This window comes from Topomyia yanbarensis, chromosome 2, assembly GCF_030247195.1.
Source record: "Topomyia yanbarensis strain Yona2022 chromosome 2, ASM3024719v1, whole genome shotgun sequence".
In the NCBI taxonomy this organism is placed as follows: domain Eukaryota; kingdom Metazoa; phylum Arthropoda; class Insecta; order Diptera; family Culicidae; genus Topomyia; species Topomyia yanbarensis.
This window is the reverse complement of record NC_080671.1, coordinates 171,989,117-172,009,757: the sequence shown is the minus strand read 5'-3', so window position 1 is coordinate 172,009,757 and position 20,641 is coordinate 171,989,117. Positions and strand designations below refer to the sequence as shown.

Here is a 20,641-nt window from a genome sequence, read left to right as displayed (position 1 = left end):
CGTTGAGCGATCGTAAATAAAAATAGCAAGAACACACAGAAAAAAATATTTTGTAATTTTAAGTTTATTTTTATGCACATATTTGGAGCATGGATATAAATGTAAAATTAAGTTCCACCACAAATACACACGACATGTCGTGCTTTCTTCGCCGAATTTTATTGTAATTTTACACGTGGATTGAAAATTACAGTTTCTTTAAACGGAAAACCAATGCACTTCAATGAATTTTTACTCGAATATTGCTGAAAAATGAATGACATGTAATATTACACGAATGAAAGCGTAAAATTGTATGCTTTTTGATGCCCCAATTGAGTGCATTGATTTCAACGTAATTTTCAATCAAATTTTTGATTCAATCTTTGTATGTTTACATTCGTATTGATTTACATGTCGTTTAAATTTCATTAATTTTTGGTGTGCAGAATATGTTTATGTTATTTGACGACTTTCGTTGATTATTTTGAGGATGTTATCGGCTGAATTAGTCAAAATATTACGGCAAATGAACACACCAAAAAAAATATGAATTTTATCGTTGACGTAATTGCAAGTGTTATCGGACCCAACTGGTCCGCGCGCACCTCATCTGCTGCTACCTTGGTCCGCAAGCATCGAACCGTAGGAAATAAACCCACTGGGGTCATGGCAGGTATAGACACCTGTCAAGTGTCACTTCAGCAGGTATAGACTGGAGAGCCAGCTGTCAAGTGTCACTTCGGTGAGTAGAAAAAAAAACCTCATATACGAACCTGTAAGATACGATAAAACGTGTGTGCCCAAACCTACTTTATCCCGCTAATTAGAGCATTAAGAAAAGTGTTAAGCCGTTCTGCATTTCATCTACTAAAGTGCGCAACGTGAGTAGATCTATTATTGAATTCTCTGGTATATTTATAAAAACTTCAACCGCAGCATCTGATTCCGTTTTGCCGGTTTCGCCCAAACCTGTTTCCCAGCAACATAACCTGGAAACCATTTTTGAGTTGGTGAGCAATTAATTAACTACCGAATTTCTTCCTAAAAACCTATCAAATGTAAAAATACTTACCTAACCATATCTAACAGGATATCTGGAAGCCATCCTGCGAACGGGATACCGCTAAAACCTACCTTAAAGTGAGATATTAACCATACATTGCTGTTTATACTTACCCAGAGTGTCAATCCGATACGAAGAACAGGTTGAACGACTAAACGTAAGTGATCTCATACAACTGAAACCTAAATTTATTATATTATTGCATATAAAAACATTATTTAAAATTTATATTTAACATACTATTAAGCCAAAATGTATTACCCTATACAGGAAAATTATAATCTCCCTATTAGTACGTCGGTCGTTTTATTATCGGAGATTTATAATATCGGAATAACCCTTTCATGCACGTTGACCGAAATTGTCAACATCTTATAATTTTCGTTTACGGATTGAGTTTAAATTGAGCAATGTCGGGTCGGTCAAAAGCGGTCGCGAAAAGTGGTTCGAAAGGTTCGCGGTCAAAGGCAAAAGCCGGAGTTGAAAGTGGTAGTGAAATACAAGTGGAAGATGGTGCGTTTGGTGGTGTGTCAATGGTGGCCGAAGAGAATGTGGAGGTAGAGCAACAACCAGATATAACTCTTCCCGGTCAGGCGTGTAAGATATGTGGTAGTCCGGACACCGACGACATGGTTCAGTGTGACGAGTGCGACAAGTGGCATCATTTCGCTTGCGTGGGGGTAACGAAGGAGATCGAGAACCAGAGCTGGAGCTGTCCCAACTGTACTACGGCAAAAGGGATCCGGCGAAAATCTACGATTTCAAACCAGACTCCAGCGATAGTGAATCAAGTCACAGACAGCATAAAGCAGAGACCAGCAGCCAGCCAGAACCAACTAATTTCCAGTACCCCTCAGTTGCAGCAGCGAGAACAGCAGCAGCTGAATAAAACAAGCAAGTCGGTCAAGCAGAAGGCTCTTTCGGAACAACCTCCCAGAGGATCTCTCTCAATGGTCTCATACGCATCTTCTAAGAACTCGCTGCTGAAACTGGAGCTATTGAAATTGGAAGAGGAGCATGCGCTTGATCAACAAGCAGCAGCGAAGCAGTGTCTGTACGTGGATAGGAAATACAACATTCTCCAACAGATGGCAAGCCGGACGAATGTGTACTCCCACGGCGGTTTGAGTCGCGTGAACGACTGGATAAATGATGTCAACAAGCTTCAGAAGGAAGGACAGATGGTCGATTCGGCTCCAAAACACTTCAACCCACAACAACATTCAACGCACAACGCTTCTGACAGGGCAGAAGACCATCGGGATATTTCGAATGGGCAGTGTTCGGAACAAAACGCATCGCATCGAAGTAACCAATCGTATTCTCGGATTTCTGACAACGGTAGCATACATTCTAGGCCAATTTCGGTGCAGAATTCGGAAAGATGTGGCCCTTGTCCAGACAATCAATCATCCGTTCGAACCCCCAGCCACATCAACAGACCCAATTCGATCACCAATCCGGACCGAGCGGAGCAGCAGCAACTTCCACAGGACAGTGGCTTGGCGTACCAACGCACATCGAAGTGTAGTCGATCCATTATACATCGGAACCCTTTAGAACCACAACAAGCTCGTCAGCCCACCCGGGCACAGCTTGCAGCTCGACAAGCAATATCGAGGGATTTACCTACATTCTCTGGTAATCCTGAAGATTGGCCGATCTTTCTGTCATCGTTCAACAGCACAACTGCGATGTGCGGATTCACAATGGATGAGAATATTATCCGGCTGCAGAAGAGCTTAAAAGGACGAGCATACGAAGCGGTGAAGAGCCGTCTGATGCACCTCTCTAACGTTCCAGGAGTGATGGCTACTTTGAAGATGATGTTTGGACAACCTGAGGCCATTGTATATTCTCTGATCGCCAAGATCAATGCCTTACCACCTCTGAGGGAGGACAAGTTAGAGACTATTGTCGACTTTGCGGTGAATGTACAAAACTTCTGTGCAACAGTGGATGCGTGTGGGCTGGAGGACCACCTTTATAATGTCTCACTACTTCAGCAACTCGTCAATAAACTGCCGCCAACGATAAAGTTAGACTGGGCGTGCCATCGTCGAGCTCTACCCAGGGTCAACTTGGCGACCTTCGGGGACTGGGTCTACTCTCTTGCTGAAGCCGTGAGCACGGTGGCCGTCCCTTCGATTGTACAGGAGCATAAGCCGGCACGTAATGAAGGTCGCGGTCCTAAGAAGGGCAACGCTTTCTTGAACGCTCACCTGAGCAGATCCCGGCATATAAGACTCCCAACGCAGACGCCACCGACAGGGCGCCACTCGTGCCCAAAGCTCGCGTCAACTACGACTGTCCAACGTGCAAGGGTACATGTAAAGCGGCAGACAAATGCGAGCGTTTTCTGGAACTATCTCGAGATGCGAGATGGGCTGCGGTTCGGGAATTTGGTTTGTGCCGAACATGTTTACGTCGTCACAATGGGAACTGCAAAGCAAAACCCTGCGGCAAAAATGGCTGTATCGTCAGACACCACGAGTTATTACACAACGACCAGAAAAACGAGCGTCCTCCACCAAATACCGTGCATTCTTCGTCTGTACAACCTGGACCAAGCCAAGGGCATGGGATCAACCATCATCGAGCATCGTCGTCTGCTATACTGTTCCGATACTTACCCGTAGTACTGCAAGGAATCAACAAAGCCGTTCATGCCTATGCTTTCTTCGATGACGGTTCAGAACTTACACTTCTCGACAGCGGGTTGGCTGACGAGCTTCAGTTAGAAGGTGAAGTCAGTCCACTGTGTCTGCGGTGGACAGGAGGTAAAGAGCGTCACGAAGAGAGCTCTCGAATCGTTGACGTGGGAATATCAGGAGTAAACGGCAACACCAAGGTGTTTAATCTGCGTAACGTAAGAACGGTAGGTGAACTACAGCTTCCACGCCAAACTCTGGACATCACCGAGTTGTCGCAACTGTACCCACACTTACGAGGTCTGCCAATTGAACCGCATCATGAGGCACAGCCGCGTATCCTGATAGGACTGAAGCATGCACGGGTCGGTTTGGTTTTGCAAAGCAGAGAGGGTCGAATAGATCAGCCGATCGCAGCTAAGACAAGGCTAGGATGGACTGTATACGGTGGTCATGTCGACGAAGCTCCCCATATAGTCCAATGTGCGTTTCACGAACACCACCCAGAAGAACAGATGGACGAAAGCCTACATCGTAGTATGAAGGAGTATTTCGCCCTGGACAGTCTCGGAGTATCAAAACCGGACAACATACTCTTATCTATCGATGATCGTCGGTCACAACACCTGCTACAGTCACTTACAAAATTCAGAAACGGTAGATACGAGACAGGGCTACTCTGGCGATTTGACGACGTTCGCCTCCCTGACAGCCGCGCGATGGCTCTTCGACGGTTTTACTCTCTTGAGAAACGCATGGAGAAGGATGCAGTGTTAGCCGAAGCCCTCAACCGACAGATTGCAGATTATATTACCAAAGGATATATCAGGAAACTTTCGTGTCTGGAGCTCGCTCAGTCATACGCTCGTACATGGTACCTTCCCGTTTTCCCCGTAACAAACCCAAACAAGCCTGGGAAACTGAGAATCGTATGGAATGCAGCGGCCACGGCTTACGGCCAATCTCTTAACTCCGGACTACTGAAGGGTCCTGATCAGCTTTGTTCTCTATTCTCCATACTTCTTCAGTTCAGGGAGTATCGAGTTGGACTGACAGGAGACATCCGTGAAATGTTTCACCAGGTGGATATCCTAGAAGAAGACTAGCAGTGCCAACGGTTCTACTGGAGAGACGAGAACGGAGAAATCGCAACATACGTTATGCGTGTGATGACATTCGGTGCCTGCTGTTCTCCGAGCTGTGCTCAATATGTTAAAAATGCCAACGCCGAGCGCTACGCATAACTTCACCCGGTAGCAGCGGAAGTCATAACGAAAAGGCACTACGTGGATGACATGCTGGTGAGCGTAGAAACAGAAGAGGAAGCAATCAGTTTGGCACAGGAAGTGAAGTTCGTACACTCAAAAGGCGGGTTCGAAATCCGTAACTGGATTAGCAACTCTGGTCGTGTATTGGCAGCCCTGAAGGAAGAAACCATCGACGAGAAAAATCTGGATCTGTCATCCGAGATGGCCACCGAGAAGGTGCTAGGGATGTGGTGGTGTACGTCGTCGGACGCCTTCACCTACAAGGTCGGCTGGAGCCGGCATGATCGAGCGCTGCTAGAAGGCCAACGGTATCCTACTAAAAGGGAAGTACTCCGGGTGCTCATGACGATCTTCGATCCACTTGGACTGATTGCTAACTTCCTGATGTTCCTGAAGATTTTACTGCAAGAAGTTTGGCGATCTGGCGTTCAGTGGGATGACCCGATCAGCGAATCTTCATTCGAGAAGTGGAAGCGGTGGCTGCAGGTTCTTCCGCGAGTGGAACAGGTCACGATCCCGCGATGCTACCGCATTCGGACTAGTTCCAGTGCAAATTATGAAGTACAACTGCACACATTTGTCGATGCCAGTGAGAACGGCTTTGCCGCCGCCGTATATCTACGCTTTGTCCAGAACAAGATCGTGGAGTGCGTTCTAGTCTCGGCCAAGACACGGGTGGCACCACTGAAATTCACTTCAATTCCGAGGCTTGAACTCCAAGCAGCTGTTGTAGGTGCAAGATTAGCACGATCGATTGGAGAATCCCTTTCTATTCCAATCTCTAACCGTTTTTTTCTGGACTGATTCCTGGGATGTAATGTGCTGGATAAACTCGGATCATCGACGGTACTCCCAGTTTGTAGCGTTTCGAGTTAATGAGATTCTCGAAATCACTGAGATAAATGAATGGCGTTGGGTGCCCACCAAGTTCAACGTAGCCGATGACGCTACCAAATGGACTGGTCAGCCGGATATGACTCCCGACAGTAGATGGTTTAAAGGACCAGATTTTCTTTGGCGTCCGGAGGCGGAGTGGCCACAATCGCCGGCCAAAAGCGGTTCCACAATCGCAGAGCTTCGCCCCAATCTTCTATTACACTACACGGTCCCTGAAACAGTAATCGATGTGAATAAGTTCTCCAGCTGGAAGCGACTCGTCAATATCGTCGGATATGTATACCGCCTTCCAGCCAACTGCAAACTGCAACTCCAAGGGAAGCCGATCGTTTCGGGTCCACCAACAACAGAAGAGCTCAAGAAGGCAGAGCTACCTTCATCGCCACGCGCAACTGGAAGCGTACCAAGGAGAAGTGACTCTATTGCGTAGGGCACAGGAATTCCCGGAAGAACCATGCAAGCAAATTCCAAAGAACAGCGAACTGTACCAGCTAAAGCCCGTACTCGATCAACGGGGCGTCATCAGGATGAAGGGTAGAACACGGTTCTGCGACTACGTAACAGAAGACGCAAAGAATCCTATTGTTTTACCTCGCGACCACCACCTAACCACCTTGATCATAGCATACTACCACCAAAAATACCACCACTAGAACCATGAAACCACCATAAATGAAATCCGACAGAAATATAAGATTTCGCGACTACGAATTTGCTACGCTAAAGTCAGAAGGCAATGTCAACGTTGTAAAAATGATAACTCAGTTCCACGTCCTCCAATCATGGCCGATCTTCCGCCAGCATGGCTCGCGGCATTCTCACGTCCATTCACGCACGTTGGGATCGACTACTTCGGGCCAATGGAGGTCGTCGTCGGTAGAAGAGTGGAAAAACGATGGGGAATGCTCGCAACCTGTTTAACCATTCGTGCGATACACATTGAGCTGGTACACTCACTTAGCACGGACTCATGCATCATGGCTCTACGCAGCTTTATCGCCCGCCGCGGTTCGCCCAGGATGATATACAGCGACCGTGGGACAAACTTTGTCGGCGCAAGTCGAGAACTACGGAATGCCGAGTCCGCTATCAACCAACAGGCGATAATGGCAGAGTTCGTCAGCTCCGAAACTAAATGGTTGTTAAACCCTCCGGCTTCACCGCACATGGGCGGCAGTTGGGAACGCCTGATCCGCACTGTTAAAAAGAATCTGGCCGCCATCTGCCCGACGAAGAAACCGACCGATGAAGTACTCCGGAGCCTTCTGACTGAGATTGAGAACGTAGTGAACTCTCGGCCATTGACCCACGTTCCGATCGATGATGAATCGGACCCCGCTCTAACTCCGAACCATTTCCTGCTCGGTTTCTCGAATGGAACGAAGCCACTCACTGTAAACGACGACAGCGGCATCGGGTTGCATCAAGGCTGGCGTGCATCGCAAGCGCTAGCCAATCAATTTTGGAGGCGCTGGATAACAGACTACCTGCCAGAGATCACCCGAAGGACGAAGTGGTTCATCCATACGAAACCCGTGGGTGTAGGAGACGTCGTTGTCATCGTCGATCCGAAGCTGCCGAGAAACTGTTGGCCGAAGGGAAAGATCATCGAGACCTGCAATTCCAGAGACGGTGAGATACGGTCAGCCACTGTACGGATGGCGAATGGCGTGTACGAGCGGCCTGTAGCCAAGCTTGCTGTGCTGGATGTTCAGCGCGACGGAAAGTAAGCCAACCACAGGATGGCGTACTGGGGGGCAGTGTTATCGGACCCAACTGGTCCGCGCGCACCTCATCTGCTGCTACCTTGGTCCGCAAGCATCGAACCGTAGGAAATAAACCCACTGGGGTCATGGCAGGTATAGACACCTGTCAAGTGTCACTTCAGCAGGTATAGACTGGAGAGCCAGCTGTCAAGTGTCACTTCGGTGAGTAGAAAAAAACCTCATATACGAACCTGTAAGATACGATAAAACGTGTGTGCCCAAACCTACTTTATCCCGCTAATTAGAGCATTAAGAAAAGTGTTAAGCCGTTCTGCATTTCATCTACTAAAGCGCGCAACGTGAGTAGATCTATTATTGAATTCTCTGGTATATTTATAAAAACTTCAACCGCAGCATCTGATTCCGTTTTGTCGGTTTCGCCCAAACCTGTTTCCCAGCAACATAACCTGGAAACCATTTTTGAGTTGGTGAGCAATTAATTAACTACCGAATTTCTTCCTGAAAACCTATCAAATGTAAAAATACTTACCTAACCATATCTAACAGGATATCTGGAAGCCATCCTGCGAACGGGATACCGCTAAAACCTACCTTAAAGTGAGATATTAACCATACATTGCTGTTTATACTTACCCAGAGTGTCAATCCGATACGAAGAACAGGTTGAACGACTAAACGTAAGTGATCTCATACAACTCCATTATTGAAACCTAAATTTATTATATTATTGCATATAAAAACATTATTTAAAATTTATATTTAACATACTATTAAGCCAAAATGTATTACCCTATACAGGAAAATTATAATCTCCCTATCAGTACGTCGGTCGTTTTATTATCGGAGATTTATAATATCGGAATAACCCTTTCATGCACGTTGACCGAAATTGTCAACAGCAAGCATGACATAATTTAGTAAACCGTAATTCACGAAATGCCGAAATATAACCGCGCTCCGTTTAATTTTACATGAAACATATACTGTACATGCGCAATGACACGCACTGCCATTCAGAACAATCGCCATACGTGGCGTAATTCAAATTCAACGACAAGTAAAATTAAAATGAAACGTAAAAGTAAGTCATTTTTGATGCTCGTATATGTCAGGGTCGGGAGACGTAAATTTACACTTTTTCTAGGTGTGAAGTATCGCTTCTTAATCCGACAACTTCGGGGATATTATTTTACATTTATCAAGGAGTTGAACCGTTTCAATTCCGTGATAAAGGGGGAATAAAATTGCCAAATCTAAATTAAGAAATAATACTTCGTTTTTGCCGTTTTATATTGACTGCTTCAGTCGATAACATCCTCAGAAGAACAGAATATAGTGAGTCAAACCACGTTAGGGGTCCCTGCCTAAGTAACAATTGAAGTTTTATAGCACGCTATAAGTTAAATCTAAATTTATGAGTGGCTATAAAACTATCATAAAACCTCCGTTGTTACTTGGGTGAAGTTTCCAATAAATTATCGATTTTCATTTAAAATGTTTTTTGAATAGGGGGCATGTAGGGCAACTTTTGATATGAACATTTTGTTCAATCCCTTGTGTTTAAATTATGGCCTTTTCAATTAATAAAAGAGCAATAAAATTATAATTTTTAATGTGTTATTTCTCAAACACTACTTTAGATTATTGATTTAATTTTTTTGGGTTCCCGAAACAGAACAAAAGAAAAGTTTGGCAACAAAATTCAAAAGAAAAGGATCCTTTCGTTTCCATCCAGAGATATGGGTTTTATTTTGTTACGCAACGCGCCCCTCAAAGCCGCGGAGAACAAGGTCCGCTAAAATCATAAAATTTTAATTTCGCTCAATGCGTCATAGGATCAACATTTTCCATCCGATGTTAGTGATATTAAGCTTAAAATTAACGTACACATATTATCTGTCATCTTAAATTCTAAAATGTCCGGAAAAAAAATTGTAAAATAAATCAATTGAAAATGAGTATCTTTAAAAAAATGGTCAAAAAATCACTTATTTAACTTGGGTCGGTTGAAACACTAAAAATTTGACACACATTATATTTTTGGAAAGGGTATCTCGGCACCTTTCAACCTGCGTATTGATTAAATTAATTGGTTGATTTTCACACCAAATATTGACTAAAAACTCAAAAAGATGGGTAGGTAATGTCAGAGACATAACTGAAGTGAAGTAGAATAAACTTTCATTACACATAGTGGGATTAAAAGGCATTCGCCTAGCTACTTTATTTTAGAAATAGGTCACTTTAAAGCATGGCTTGCACAAATAAAATAAATTAAAGGCCAAATCGGATAACAAGTACTATTTGGAGTCACTGGAAGTTAAACTCACTCCACAGTTAAAAGCCAGTAGAAGGGCATTTGCGCGTGGAATGTCAATGTTCTGGTAACCAGGCACAATAAGAAGTACATGGTGGTGACAGGCGAGCCTGAAGCCGGGCCTGATATATATTGTACGTAGAACAGAATAATTTTGATCGAGAACGTGGTAGGCTGAAATTTGTGCAACAAATTTATTGCTATCTGAGTTAATTTAAAAATAAATTGATTAGGTTATAAGCATTTATATCGCTTTGAATCCTGTGTTGGATCTGGCGAAAGGAAAGCAGCTAAACGGTAAGCGAAATTAATTCACACTTAAGCTCTTCTGACATAACCTCAAAATAATGTCCCACAGAAACCTTTTGAGTAAAATCTATTTTCCCGGAGCGAACGATTAGGATTAGGCGATCGAATCTTTTTGTACCTCCAACAAAGGGAAGATAAATGTAAGCCCATCACCCTACTACTAGTACTGATATTAATGCAAATAAATTCTTTTAGCTTTAAGCAGTCGCTACGAAAACGCGCTGTTATAAGGACCTTCCGAAATATATTCCAACAGTCAACATTAGAGAGTTCAGGCGAATGTCCCATAAAAAGAGTATATTCAAACCTCAACCAACCAGGTTTCTTCGCAATAACCCTGCAATTGTCATGTATGATAATAACCGACAACAAATGTAGTACTAGGACATTACTTTTAACGGAGCATTGCACCTGTAGAGCAGTGAAATTCACAAACAAAATAAGTAAAATGAAAATCCCGTTTCACGATTCCCAGTTTGCCCCCAGAATCAAACTTATATCAGTATTCAACAAACCAACATAATCGCCTTCAAATCGCCAATCGCAGCGACACTACCGTTTGCCAGAAGAAAACTAATGAAATAGCACACTCCTTCGCAGTGCGCTCTGGAGCGTACGCCGTGGTGAATTTATTTGAGAACGAAACAACTAATTGAAAGAGCAAGAGAGCGGGGTTTTTCTCACCCAACTACCCCACCGCAAGCAAACACTTGAAATTCGTTTATTTAGCTCCGAAAGAAAGAGCGTTCTGTTTTTTCTGTTACTTATAGTAATAGTACATTTCACGGAATCAAACACAATATACGTGCACATATTTCCGATCAGATAGTCCAAAAATATATTTGAAAACTGGGAAAATATCTCAGCGGAAACTTTGAAACGGGACACCTATATTGAAACGTTTAATCAAAAAATACTCAAAAACAAGTTTTTTCAGAAAATATCAAAATCGCTTCTTTGAACAAAAAAATGAATATTATTTTCATGTTCAGCGACTCGAAATTAGAATAGAAAATACTTTTTCTCGAAGCTTCATTTTTTGTAAACTAGTGTAATTGACAGTTCAGAAACAAAATTAGAAACAAAGTGCCTTTTATAAAGAGTAACCAAAAACCGAAAAGGAAAAACAGGTGGAATTTACAACGCACTCCTATTCAACTTGGTTTCGTTCCAATTCATACTTTACTAACGAAGTAATAGTTCAACGCTTGTTACTTGAGTATCCCAGATGTGATTCGGCAGCTTGTTTCTGATTCGTAGCCTGAAAAATGTGCATGTCGTCATGTTGTCTAACTCGCCTATTGGACCGCAAAGCATACAGGTTAGGGACCGTCCATAAATGACGTAGCATTATAGCGGGGAGGGGGAGTTTTATATTTTGTGATGATGTGCGTCGACAGGGGAGGAGGGAGGTTTTTTAAAGGGGAATAACTAACATCGTTTTTTATTTTTTTTTTAATTTATTGGGACAAGGGGGGGGGGAGTTACCGTCAAGGTACGTAATTACCAGAGGAGTATTTAGAGGTTTGTGACGAAATGCTACGATCGGGAAGGGGGTGTTAAAAATCACTCAAAACATGCTACGTCATTTATGGATGGTCCCTTAGCTAGATGCAGTAGGCGTTCCAAGATTTGACAAACAATTGCTTTGAAAACAGACCTGAAGTTGCTGTTTTCTGCTTATACAAAAGCTTCAATATGTACTGAACAGTGGCAGATCCAGGGAGGGGGGGTCCTAGGCGTCCGGACCCCTCCCGAAAATTTTTAACTTTCTGAGAAATTTTATATTAGTTTGAATTTTATATTAGTTTCAAACTCAAATTCGTTTCAAACCAAATTTGAACGCCAATGCCGATTTTCATTAAAAGAGGTTTTTACGTATTAGGTATTGTACAATGTTTATTTTAAAATCGAAATATCGGACCCCTCTCGAAATTTGTTTCTGGATCCGCCACTGGTACTGAAAATTGAGTTCAACAGAAATTTGAGCCAAGTTCCAGCGCATTAAAATCGTTTTAGAATTGCTATAGGTCTTGGGCTAATTTGTTACTGATTTATCCCGGTCTAATTTATCATTGGTATTCAAAAGACCCATCTGAACACTCCTACTTAGTATATGGAACTACCTTTTCACCTCGTCTTGAAAACCAGCGTTTATTTGTTTCCTTTTCCAGCTGATCATGAGCAAGAGCATGATAACCGTACTATTCGTAGTTACTACTCCGTGATTGAGCAGAACAAGTGAAATTGCACAGGGAATCAACGAATGTAGTCTGGAAGTAGCGCATCCTCAATGTGCACGTTTGTTTAAACAGTTCTATACGTTAAAAGACCAATAACGGCGCCGTACGCGTATTCAGTCATCTGGAAAGGAGAGCAATGCTAGAGTAACAAACACCGCTAGAGTAAGGAGACCGTGTATTCCTCTTCATCTCCGCGTTTGCAACGGGAAGGAGTTTTGTTAATGAGGTGGGGTAAATATATACACAAATCTGGATTCAACTTGATAAGAGATACGATCTATGTAACTTGGAGAAGTGTTATCATGTGTTTATTGCTCTGGGCAGCCGACTGCCGAAAATTTGCAATAGATTAATTGTTAGTGGAATCAATTCAGAAATTCTGACAATCGATTGTCGGGAGTGTTACTTATGTTTATTTGATTCAAGCGACATGTGAACGATGTTATTATTCGTTGTTTCTTTTTCCGGTAAAACATGACATTTAAATAACAACACAATATAACGTAAGGCGATTACTTTTTCTGTCTCGAGATATTTGTCGAAATTAACATGCTTATAGCTAAGTAGCTGAAAATTTAGAAATATAAGTAATGGGGAGTGGGCGTAGCGTAGTTGGTAAATCGATTGCCTTGTACGCAGCGCACCTGAGTTCGAGTCCCGACCCCGTACATAGGGTTAGAAATAGCATTATTACTATTAGCAAAAATGATCGTCACGAATTTAATACGGCAATGCACTAAAATTAGAAAATGCCAGAAATGAAGAAATGATCCCTGTTTTTATTTCCTCTTACGACAATGTTTCATAGCTTTCTTTTCCAATTTTTTTTAAACCTAACCCGTTTCAGTAACGCTCTTATATTGAAACCCTTCAAAAAATATTCAATGTGGGACCTTTTCTAAATTAAAACTGTAGAATTTATTGACCCTTATTGACAGTTATATCTCTATGATAGTTTTGAGCCTTATATGGATTGGCACAGTAAAGTTTGAATACAATCATGTGAGAATATGGAATTGATATGTTTTGTCAAAAGTTGATACGAAAATGAAACATTTTTTTGAGTTGTTATATCGAGCTGCATTCCATTTCGATAGCTCTATCATAAAAAATAATGAAAAAGTCTTTAAATATTTTTTGCTAACTAAACTATCGAAAATACCGGTTTTTGTGCTTATAAAATTGGTATTTCGGTATTGAATATTTGGACGGTTTTATCGGTTTTCGGTAACGGTAAAACCGGTACTATCAACCCTAAGTAGTACAGTTGGAGATTTCTTAACGAGATTATATAATCTAACAACTAAAGCTAGAGAAGACAGGGAAGGCAAATATTCTTCGGGAAGATACACAAAACAGGGGGGGTGGTTTTTAAATTCCCGTATCTGGGTATCAGATACAGGGAGAGAGTGTGGACAAAGAAGGTAGGGGGAGGAAAATTAACCTTTAGTTTCAAGCAAACGGCAGATCAACGGCATGGATAACAAACTCAGGCGGCTCCCCTCAGGAAGTGTCATGTACCGGAACGCCGAGTGGTTTTCCTTGAGTCGATAGGAGTTCCGCCAGACGATTTCTTAGTACGAAGGAAGTGATTGGAAATGAGCCGATTCATCACACGAATGAAATCTCGACCCATACCCATTACTCTGAACCAAGGTTTCGTTAATTACCTGCGCGATAATATAATGTAGCACTGTCCTAACTCTCCATTAATCTAACATGTCTGCAAAATTCCTACCGTCCTCTGACGAGTGATATTGGAAAATTCATTGAGGCAGATTGGTCTATTGTAGATGTCACTTTCTAAGCGCCCACTTTAGCTAAAGAGTCCGCTTGTTCATTTCCTGAAATGGAACAATGATAGGCAGCGTAAACTAAGGTAATCATGTACGATCTTACAGACAAATCACGCAGGAGCTCACATATCTTCTCCAGAAAATATGGAATGTGCTCTCTAGGTTTCATAGAACGGAGAGCTTCTATTGAGCTGAGGCTATTCGAGACAAAAAAGCAATGATCGGTGGGCAAAGTATCAATAACACTAGTTTACAAAAAAAGTGAAGCTTCAAGATAAAGTATTTTTTAGACTAATTTTTGGGTCGCTGAACACGAAAAAAATCATTTTTTTTGTTCAAAGAAGCGATTTTCTGAAAAAACTCGTTTTTGAGCACTTTTTGTAGTTTTTAGTCAATATTTCGTGTCAAAATCATTCAATTAATATAGTCAATATGCAGGTTGAAAGGTGTCGAGATGCCCTTTCCAAAAACATATAATATATTTTAGTGCTGCAAGCGACCAAAGTTTAAAAAAAGTGCATTTTTGACCATTTTTAAAACTTACTCATTTTTAAATGATTTTTTGACCAAAAAACAAAAAAAAAATTAGGACCTTTTAGAATCTAAGTGACAAATAATATGTTTACGTTAATTTTAAGCCTAATATCACTAACATCGGATGGAAAATGTTGATGCTATGGCACATTGAGCGAAATGGAAATTTTATGATTTTAGCGGACCCTGCCCTGGTGCGGCGGTTTAGAGGGTATAGCACTGGTCTCATAAGCCTGTCGTCAAGTATTCGAGTCCCTATCGGGAAGGAGTCTCAGTAGGATCGTAGCACTAGCCGCGTAATATTCTGTGAACTGAGAATCTGCTGTGAAGCCTGTGGAAGCAGAAGGCTGAAATTCCTTTAATTCGTAAAATATGTTCTTACCACAGACAAAACAAAACTTTTCCAACGAATATTTCCACATTTTAAAAAGAGCCTTTAGTTGTACAATGAAATATCCAAAACCACTCAAATGTCGCAGAATGGATGGATGTAAGCTCGAGAAGACAGTACCTATCAAGTATAGAAGATTATTTCAGCCGAAAGTATGATTGTGCGAAAAATAAAAAGTTACAATTTTCGCTCAGTGCTTCATACCATCTACATTTTTCATTCGACTTTTGTGACCTTTGGATTAAAATTTATGCAAGAAGATTATTTATCTCATTAGATTCTAAAAGAATTTACTTCTGTCCTTGATTTATTAAAAAAAAATGCTAGAAATATGCATTTTTTAAAAAAGGTCGAACATTAGACTTTTTTTTTACTTTGGTCGATTGTAATCAAAATAAATGTACATTTCTCGGCAAACAAAAGATTACGGCTTAAAATCCAACTGTCCAAATTCTCTTTGAAATGAAATCCCGGACAAACCGTTACTGGCTATACGCATTTCATAGCAGTTAATGCAAGAGAAAACTTTTTTCTTTTGTTTACTATAAACATCTGTGATTGGCGGGTAACAGTTTGTCTGAAATTTCCTTTCAAAGAGAATTTTGACAGTTAGCTTTTAAGCCGTAATCATATGTTTGTCGAGATTTGATCTACGCATGTTATACATTTTCGGAAAGGGCACATCAATACCTTTCGAACTGTTTCGATTGGCTCCTATTTGTACAAGATATTGACAAATAACTAAAATAGTGCCCAAAAACACCCTTTTCAAAGAAATCTTGAAAATGCTTCTTTGAAAAAAATGGACTAGGTTTTCGTATTCTGCAATCCAAAATTATCTGAGTAAACACCTTTCTTCTTAGCTTATCGCGATTACCTTAAAATTGTTAAAATCTGTTACATTAGATTCTGAAAACATGAAAAAAAATTCTGTAATAAAAAATAGAGTAAAAACAAGAAAGCGGAGAAAAAGAAAAACTTTTTTTTAAACTCGAACTTCTTTGAAAGAGAAATAGAGTATTATTTTCGTATTCAGCGACCCAAAATTAATCTAGAAAACACTTTTTTTCGTAACTTCATTTTTCTTGTAAACTAGTGTAATCTTATTTAAGACCAAAAAAACAGAGCAATTTTCACTCGGTGCCTAATAACATCTCCAGTTTTTATCGGATTTTCATGATCTTAAGTTTAAAATTCACGTGAGAAGTTTGCCTGTCACAAAAGATTTTAAAAGATTTTTTTTGCTGATTTATTTTTTTATGAAAAATCAACTAAAAATTTGTAATTTTACCAAACACTACTTTTTTTGATTTTGGCTGCTAAAAGCAACCCTAAATTTTTGATATTTTATCCTAACATTTTATACATTTTTGGAATGGGCACATCAATACCTTTGGTGAGTTGTTTATGTTAATCGGAAGATTTGTTCCTGAGATATTGACCAAACACTGCAAAAAGCGCTCAAAGACACCTTTTTCAAAAAATCACAAAAACGGTTCTTTGAAAAAGAAAACGGATATGATTTCCGTGCTCAGCGACCCAAAATTGACTTAGAAAACACCTTTTTTCTTACCTTCATGCAATTACCCGAAAATTTGTAAACTAGTGAATCTCAAGGGTATGCTGAATAGCAGCAAGTTATACGACACAAACTGCAGCAAGATCAATAAGTCTTATTGCGGCGGAGAGGTTTTGATTGAATATACCGAAGCCAGTAGAGCCGTCGAAACTTAACCCGTCGGTGTAAAACATCTTAAAGGAGGGGGCATTTCGCAGTGAACTGTATCAAGAATGTTTTTACTGCGGGGAGAAAGCTTATCAAGATGCTTTTGAAAGGGTTAGAAATATTTAAAGGTGTGAAAATACGTTCCACAATGTCAGAGAAGCCAGGGCTGGTTACTTTCTCTGGCTGAGATAAGGGAACACTTGGAATTTTTGTTGTCCCTGGAAGTGCTGGGAACGCATTTTCTGAACTTAGATTTCTGAGACCGTGAACGAAGCTTGAGAGAGGAAATGTTCCTCCTTTTTCTATTAATTTTAGGCACGGCAGAACATGTTCCCTCCTGGAGCTCATCACAGTCACCCTCGTCAGTAGACATGTTTGTATGGATGTTCGAAGAGGCCGGTGGCATAGCTATCTTTAACATTTCTGCAAAAGATCGCTTGGGACGTCCCTGAAGGGAACGCTAAAGATTATCCTCACGCTTTTTGTACACGGGACACGTCGGGAGATCATGTGGGTTTCTTCCACAGTAGAGACACTTTTCGACATCCCTTCCACAGGAATCATGCGCATGATTCCTACGGTATCTCTCACAACGGACCTTATTTATACAATAGAAGGCTGTGTGTCTCAGTTGTTTGCAATTTGTGCAGTTCATGATCCGCGGCACAAAAAGGCGAACAGGTAGACGGACCTTGTCAAAGAGGAGGTAGTTGGGTAGTGCAGAACCGGCGAAGGTCACCTGATAAGAGTCTGAGTTGACGTATGTCCTCTTCCCATCAGCTGCTACTGATGCTGAATGCAAATGTTTGCACTCCAGTATCTTCACTGGCTTAATCATGGGGTCATTAAACCAGCCAGTTCCGTGTGTCAGCAGGTCCTCGCAACTCAGACTCGAATCGGAAACGACCCCGCAGACTTCAACCCTGTTAGTTGATTCAAACTATTTTCCACCGCCCGAAGTTTATCGATATTTTTTTCACGGCCGAATATCGTTCCGTCAGAGCTCAAGAAATCATCAGTAGATTCACACTTTTTATCGTGGAAGAAGATCACATAAGGTCCGGTGGCCGAGCTTGAATATGCTTTGAGCCGGGGAGCCGGTTCTTTTTCAGCATCCATCTCATCTTAAGAGGAACCATTTTCAGGGAAAATCACTTCTGTACGGGCCTATTACCCTGTGCACGTTAGTAGGAGAACCAAGAAGAGAAAACATAAAATAACAGCGGTACTTATCTCTGATAACAGTATGCGGCAAACTCACGAAACAAGCCGCTGCTACTGCTCTGCTGGTCGACTAGCGCTTAACACACGCATAAAAGACGAAAAAATTCCAAAACTTCCAAGAGGTGGAGAATGCGCAAAATAACCTTGAACGCGGATAAGCACTATTCTTTGTCGCTATACACTGCAAGGATTGGAAACAAACCACGTGTATCTCGACCGAGCGCTCGAAAACGAATGGTCCCATATTATTCAGCAGGGATGTCAGGTGATATTTTCAAAAATCTGTGCGCGGCCCATTTAAAAATCTGTGTTACCAAAAATGTACAAATTTGTCATGTGCGACCTTATTTTTTGTTTTTGCGCGAGGCAAAATTTAAGCGCAAGGTAAACAATTGAGAAATCTGTGCTAATCAGTGCATTGTAGAAGAAAACTGTGGAAATCTGTGCAGTTTTTGCAATCTGTGCAACATATTGAAAAGCTGTGAAACACAAATTAATCTGTGCAGCTGGCATCCCTGTTATTCAGTTCCATCTTTATATTCTTTATGTCATCAAAGGTCAAAACTATGCAAACTGTGAGAGAGAGAATTTTCCAAGTATAGCGACGAGTTGCCGAAATAAACAAGGTACCGTCGCGAACGTAACATCCCCAGCCCAATACTTAGACTATCCAAAACGCTGCAAGTTTGCATAAGTTCCGAAAGTTAAATTTTGTTCGTAGTCGAACCAGTCTAAAACTAAAATAAATACGCCGACAAAATGATTTTTATTAATTATTATGCATTGTTAATCAACATTTGGTTATAACTGTAACGGTAAAGTATCCGATAGCGTCAAAATGTGGTTGAACCAAAACCGGTCACAGCCCCACTTTTGCAGTAACATGCGAAAAGGAAAAAATCTACGCCTCTAAGGGTTAAACAACTTGCAAAGTATTATTCATTTGGCAGCCTCTCGTTAACGCTTTACGAGATGACGGCGTAAAAAAGCATGGGTTTTCTAACCCGAAAAAAAGAATCCTAAGTTTAAAATTTCTGTAATAAAATCTATGGGATTATTGCAAATTATGTCTAACGTGCATTATGCCTAAGCTGACCAACCGTACGGAATTTGGGAGGACAGTACGGATTTTTGGTCGTGTGTCCGGAAAAAATCCTTGTACGGATTTGTCCGGAATTCGTACGGAATTTTCAACCTCAGTGGAAGTGGAAGTACTCCTGGGACAACAAAAAATGACTAAATAATGTTGCAAACTAGTTTCGCAGGTTCCAGAAATGCAATTTTTGTTAGCAAAAGGAAACCGGTGAACAAGAAGAGTACTAAAAACTTGATTTTTGTAAATTTTCACATAAGCTGTGGGACTAAGCAAACTTTGCGATTTTTTCTAACATAAAAGAAAAAACTTAACTTTTATCCGCCTCGACTAGTTGTTTAAGTCGTTCTCCCAAGTTGGGTGGTATTTTGAAAATCAGTATCTAGCAGCCGCCAAGTCGTTCTATCTAAGTCGAAACGCAATTTACCCGATTAATTTCCGTTATGAAATATACAGTGCTCGATGTACACATTTGGTTCAACTCAAGTTGCCTCCTATGAAGGTATCTCAAAATGATATAATATTATACTATTTCTATTTTAAATCTTTTTCGGAACCAAATAATTACCGCTGCAGTTCGATTGTATTCTGTAGATATAATACAATTAAAATCTGCAGTGGATTCTGGAACGTCAAATTTTCCATTTACATAGATTAACATGTTTTTCCTTTAATTTCATTTGCAAGGTTGAATCAAAAATTTCATCATACTCGAAGAACATTAGATACAGAAACGAGGCTGTTAAGTACAATAGAGTATTTAAATTTACGTTAGATTTTCAGCCAAATAAACTGATTGGGTAGCTTGATACACACAAGGAACATAGTGAATATAAGTGCAAAATGCGTTTACACTTATTTTTATATTCCGTAATCAATTTCTTCTTGTGCAAAGAAGCGCTTTTTTGACTTTAACCCTTTCATGCCCAACTTTTTTCTAGTGCATGCAGGGTTTCAAAACTATTTTTCCTTGTGAACGGTGGGGTCAAGAAACACGAAAAGCCTTTTTTCATAAAGATAGGTGCTTCCTTTGCAGTGCTAGAAGCTACTCAATTTTTATCTTCCAATGCTCAATACAATTCTCCTAGAATATTTACAATAGTCCAATTGCGTGGAAAATGTAGCCAAAGACAGTCTAAATTGATAAGTTTTATCAATTGTCAATAATATTGCAACATAATGATGATATATGAAAAATTAATTTTCCGTCGTCAACGTAAACTGTTCCTGGCAGCACTGCTCCATCGGAATCCAATCAGACTAATTGCAATAACTTCAGTTCTAGAACTGGTCCTTGCAACTTTAATACTCAAACGAAAGGCAATAGTCACATTTATTAGCCTTACTAGTTTTTGTGAGCAAATTTTGCCTTAATCAAGCTGTTTAAAAACGTTGTTGTCTACAAACAACATGGGCATGA

At 40.9% G+C, this 20,641-nt stretch overlaps 2 protein-coding genes across 3 annotated transcripts in view; one reads left to right on the top strand and one right to left on the bottom strand.

Annotated features, from left to right (window-relative positions):
* The window catches only part of LOC131682127 (protein madd-4), a 789,972-nt gene that overhangs the window by 442,569 nt on the left and 326,762 nt on the right, over positions 1-20,641 (bottom strand). The window lies entirely within an intron of this gene.
* LOC131679897 (uncharacterized) lies at positions 6,644-7,591 on the top strand. The gene has a single exon (XM_058960647.1). The coding sequence runs from the start codon at positions 6,644-6,646 to the stop codon at positions 7,589-7,591; it is 948 nt and encodes a 315-aa protein (XP_058816630.1).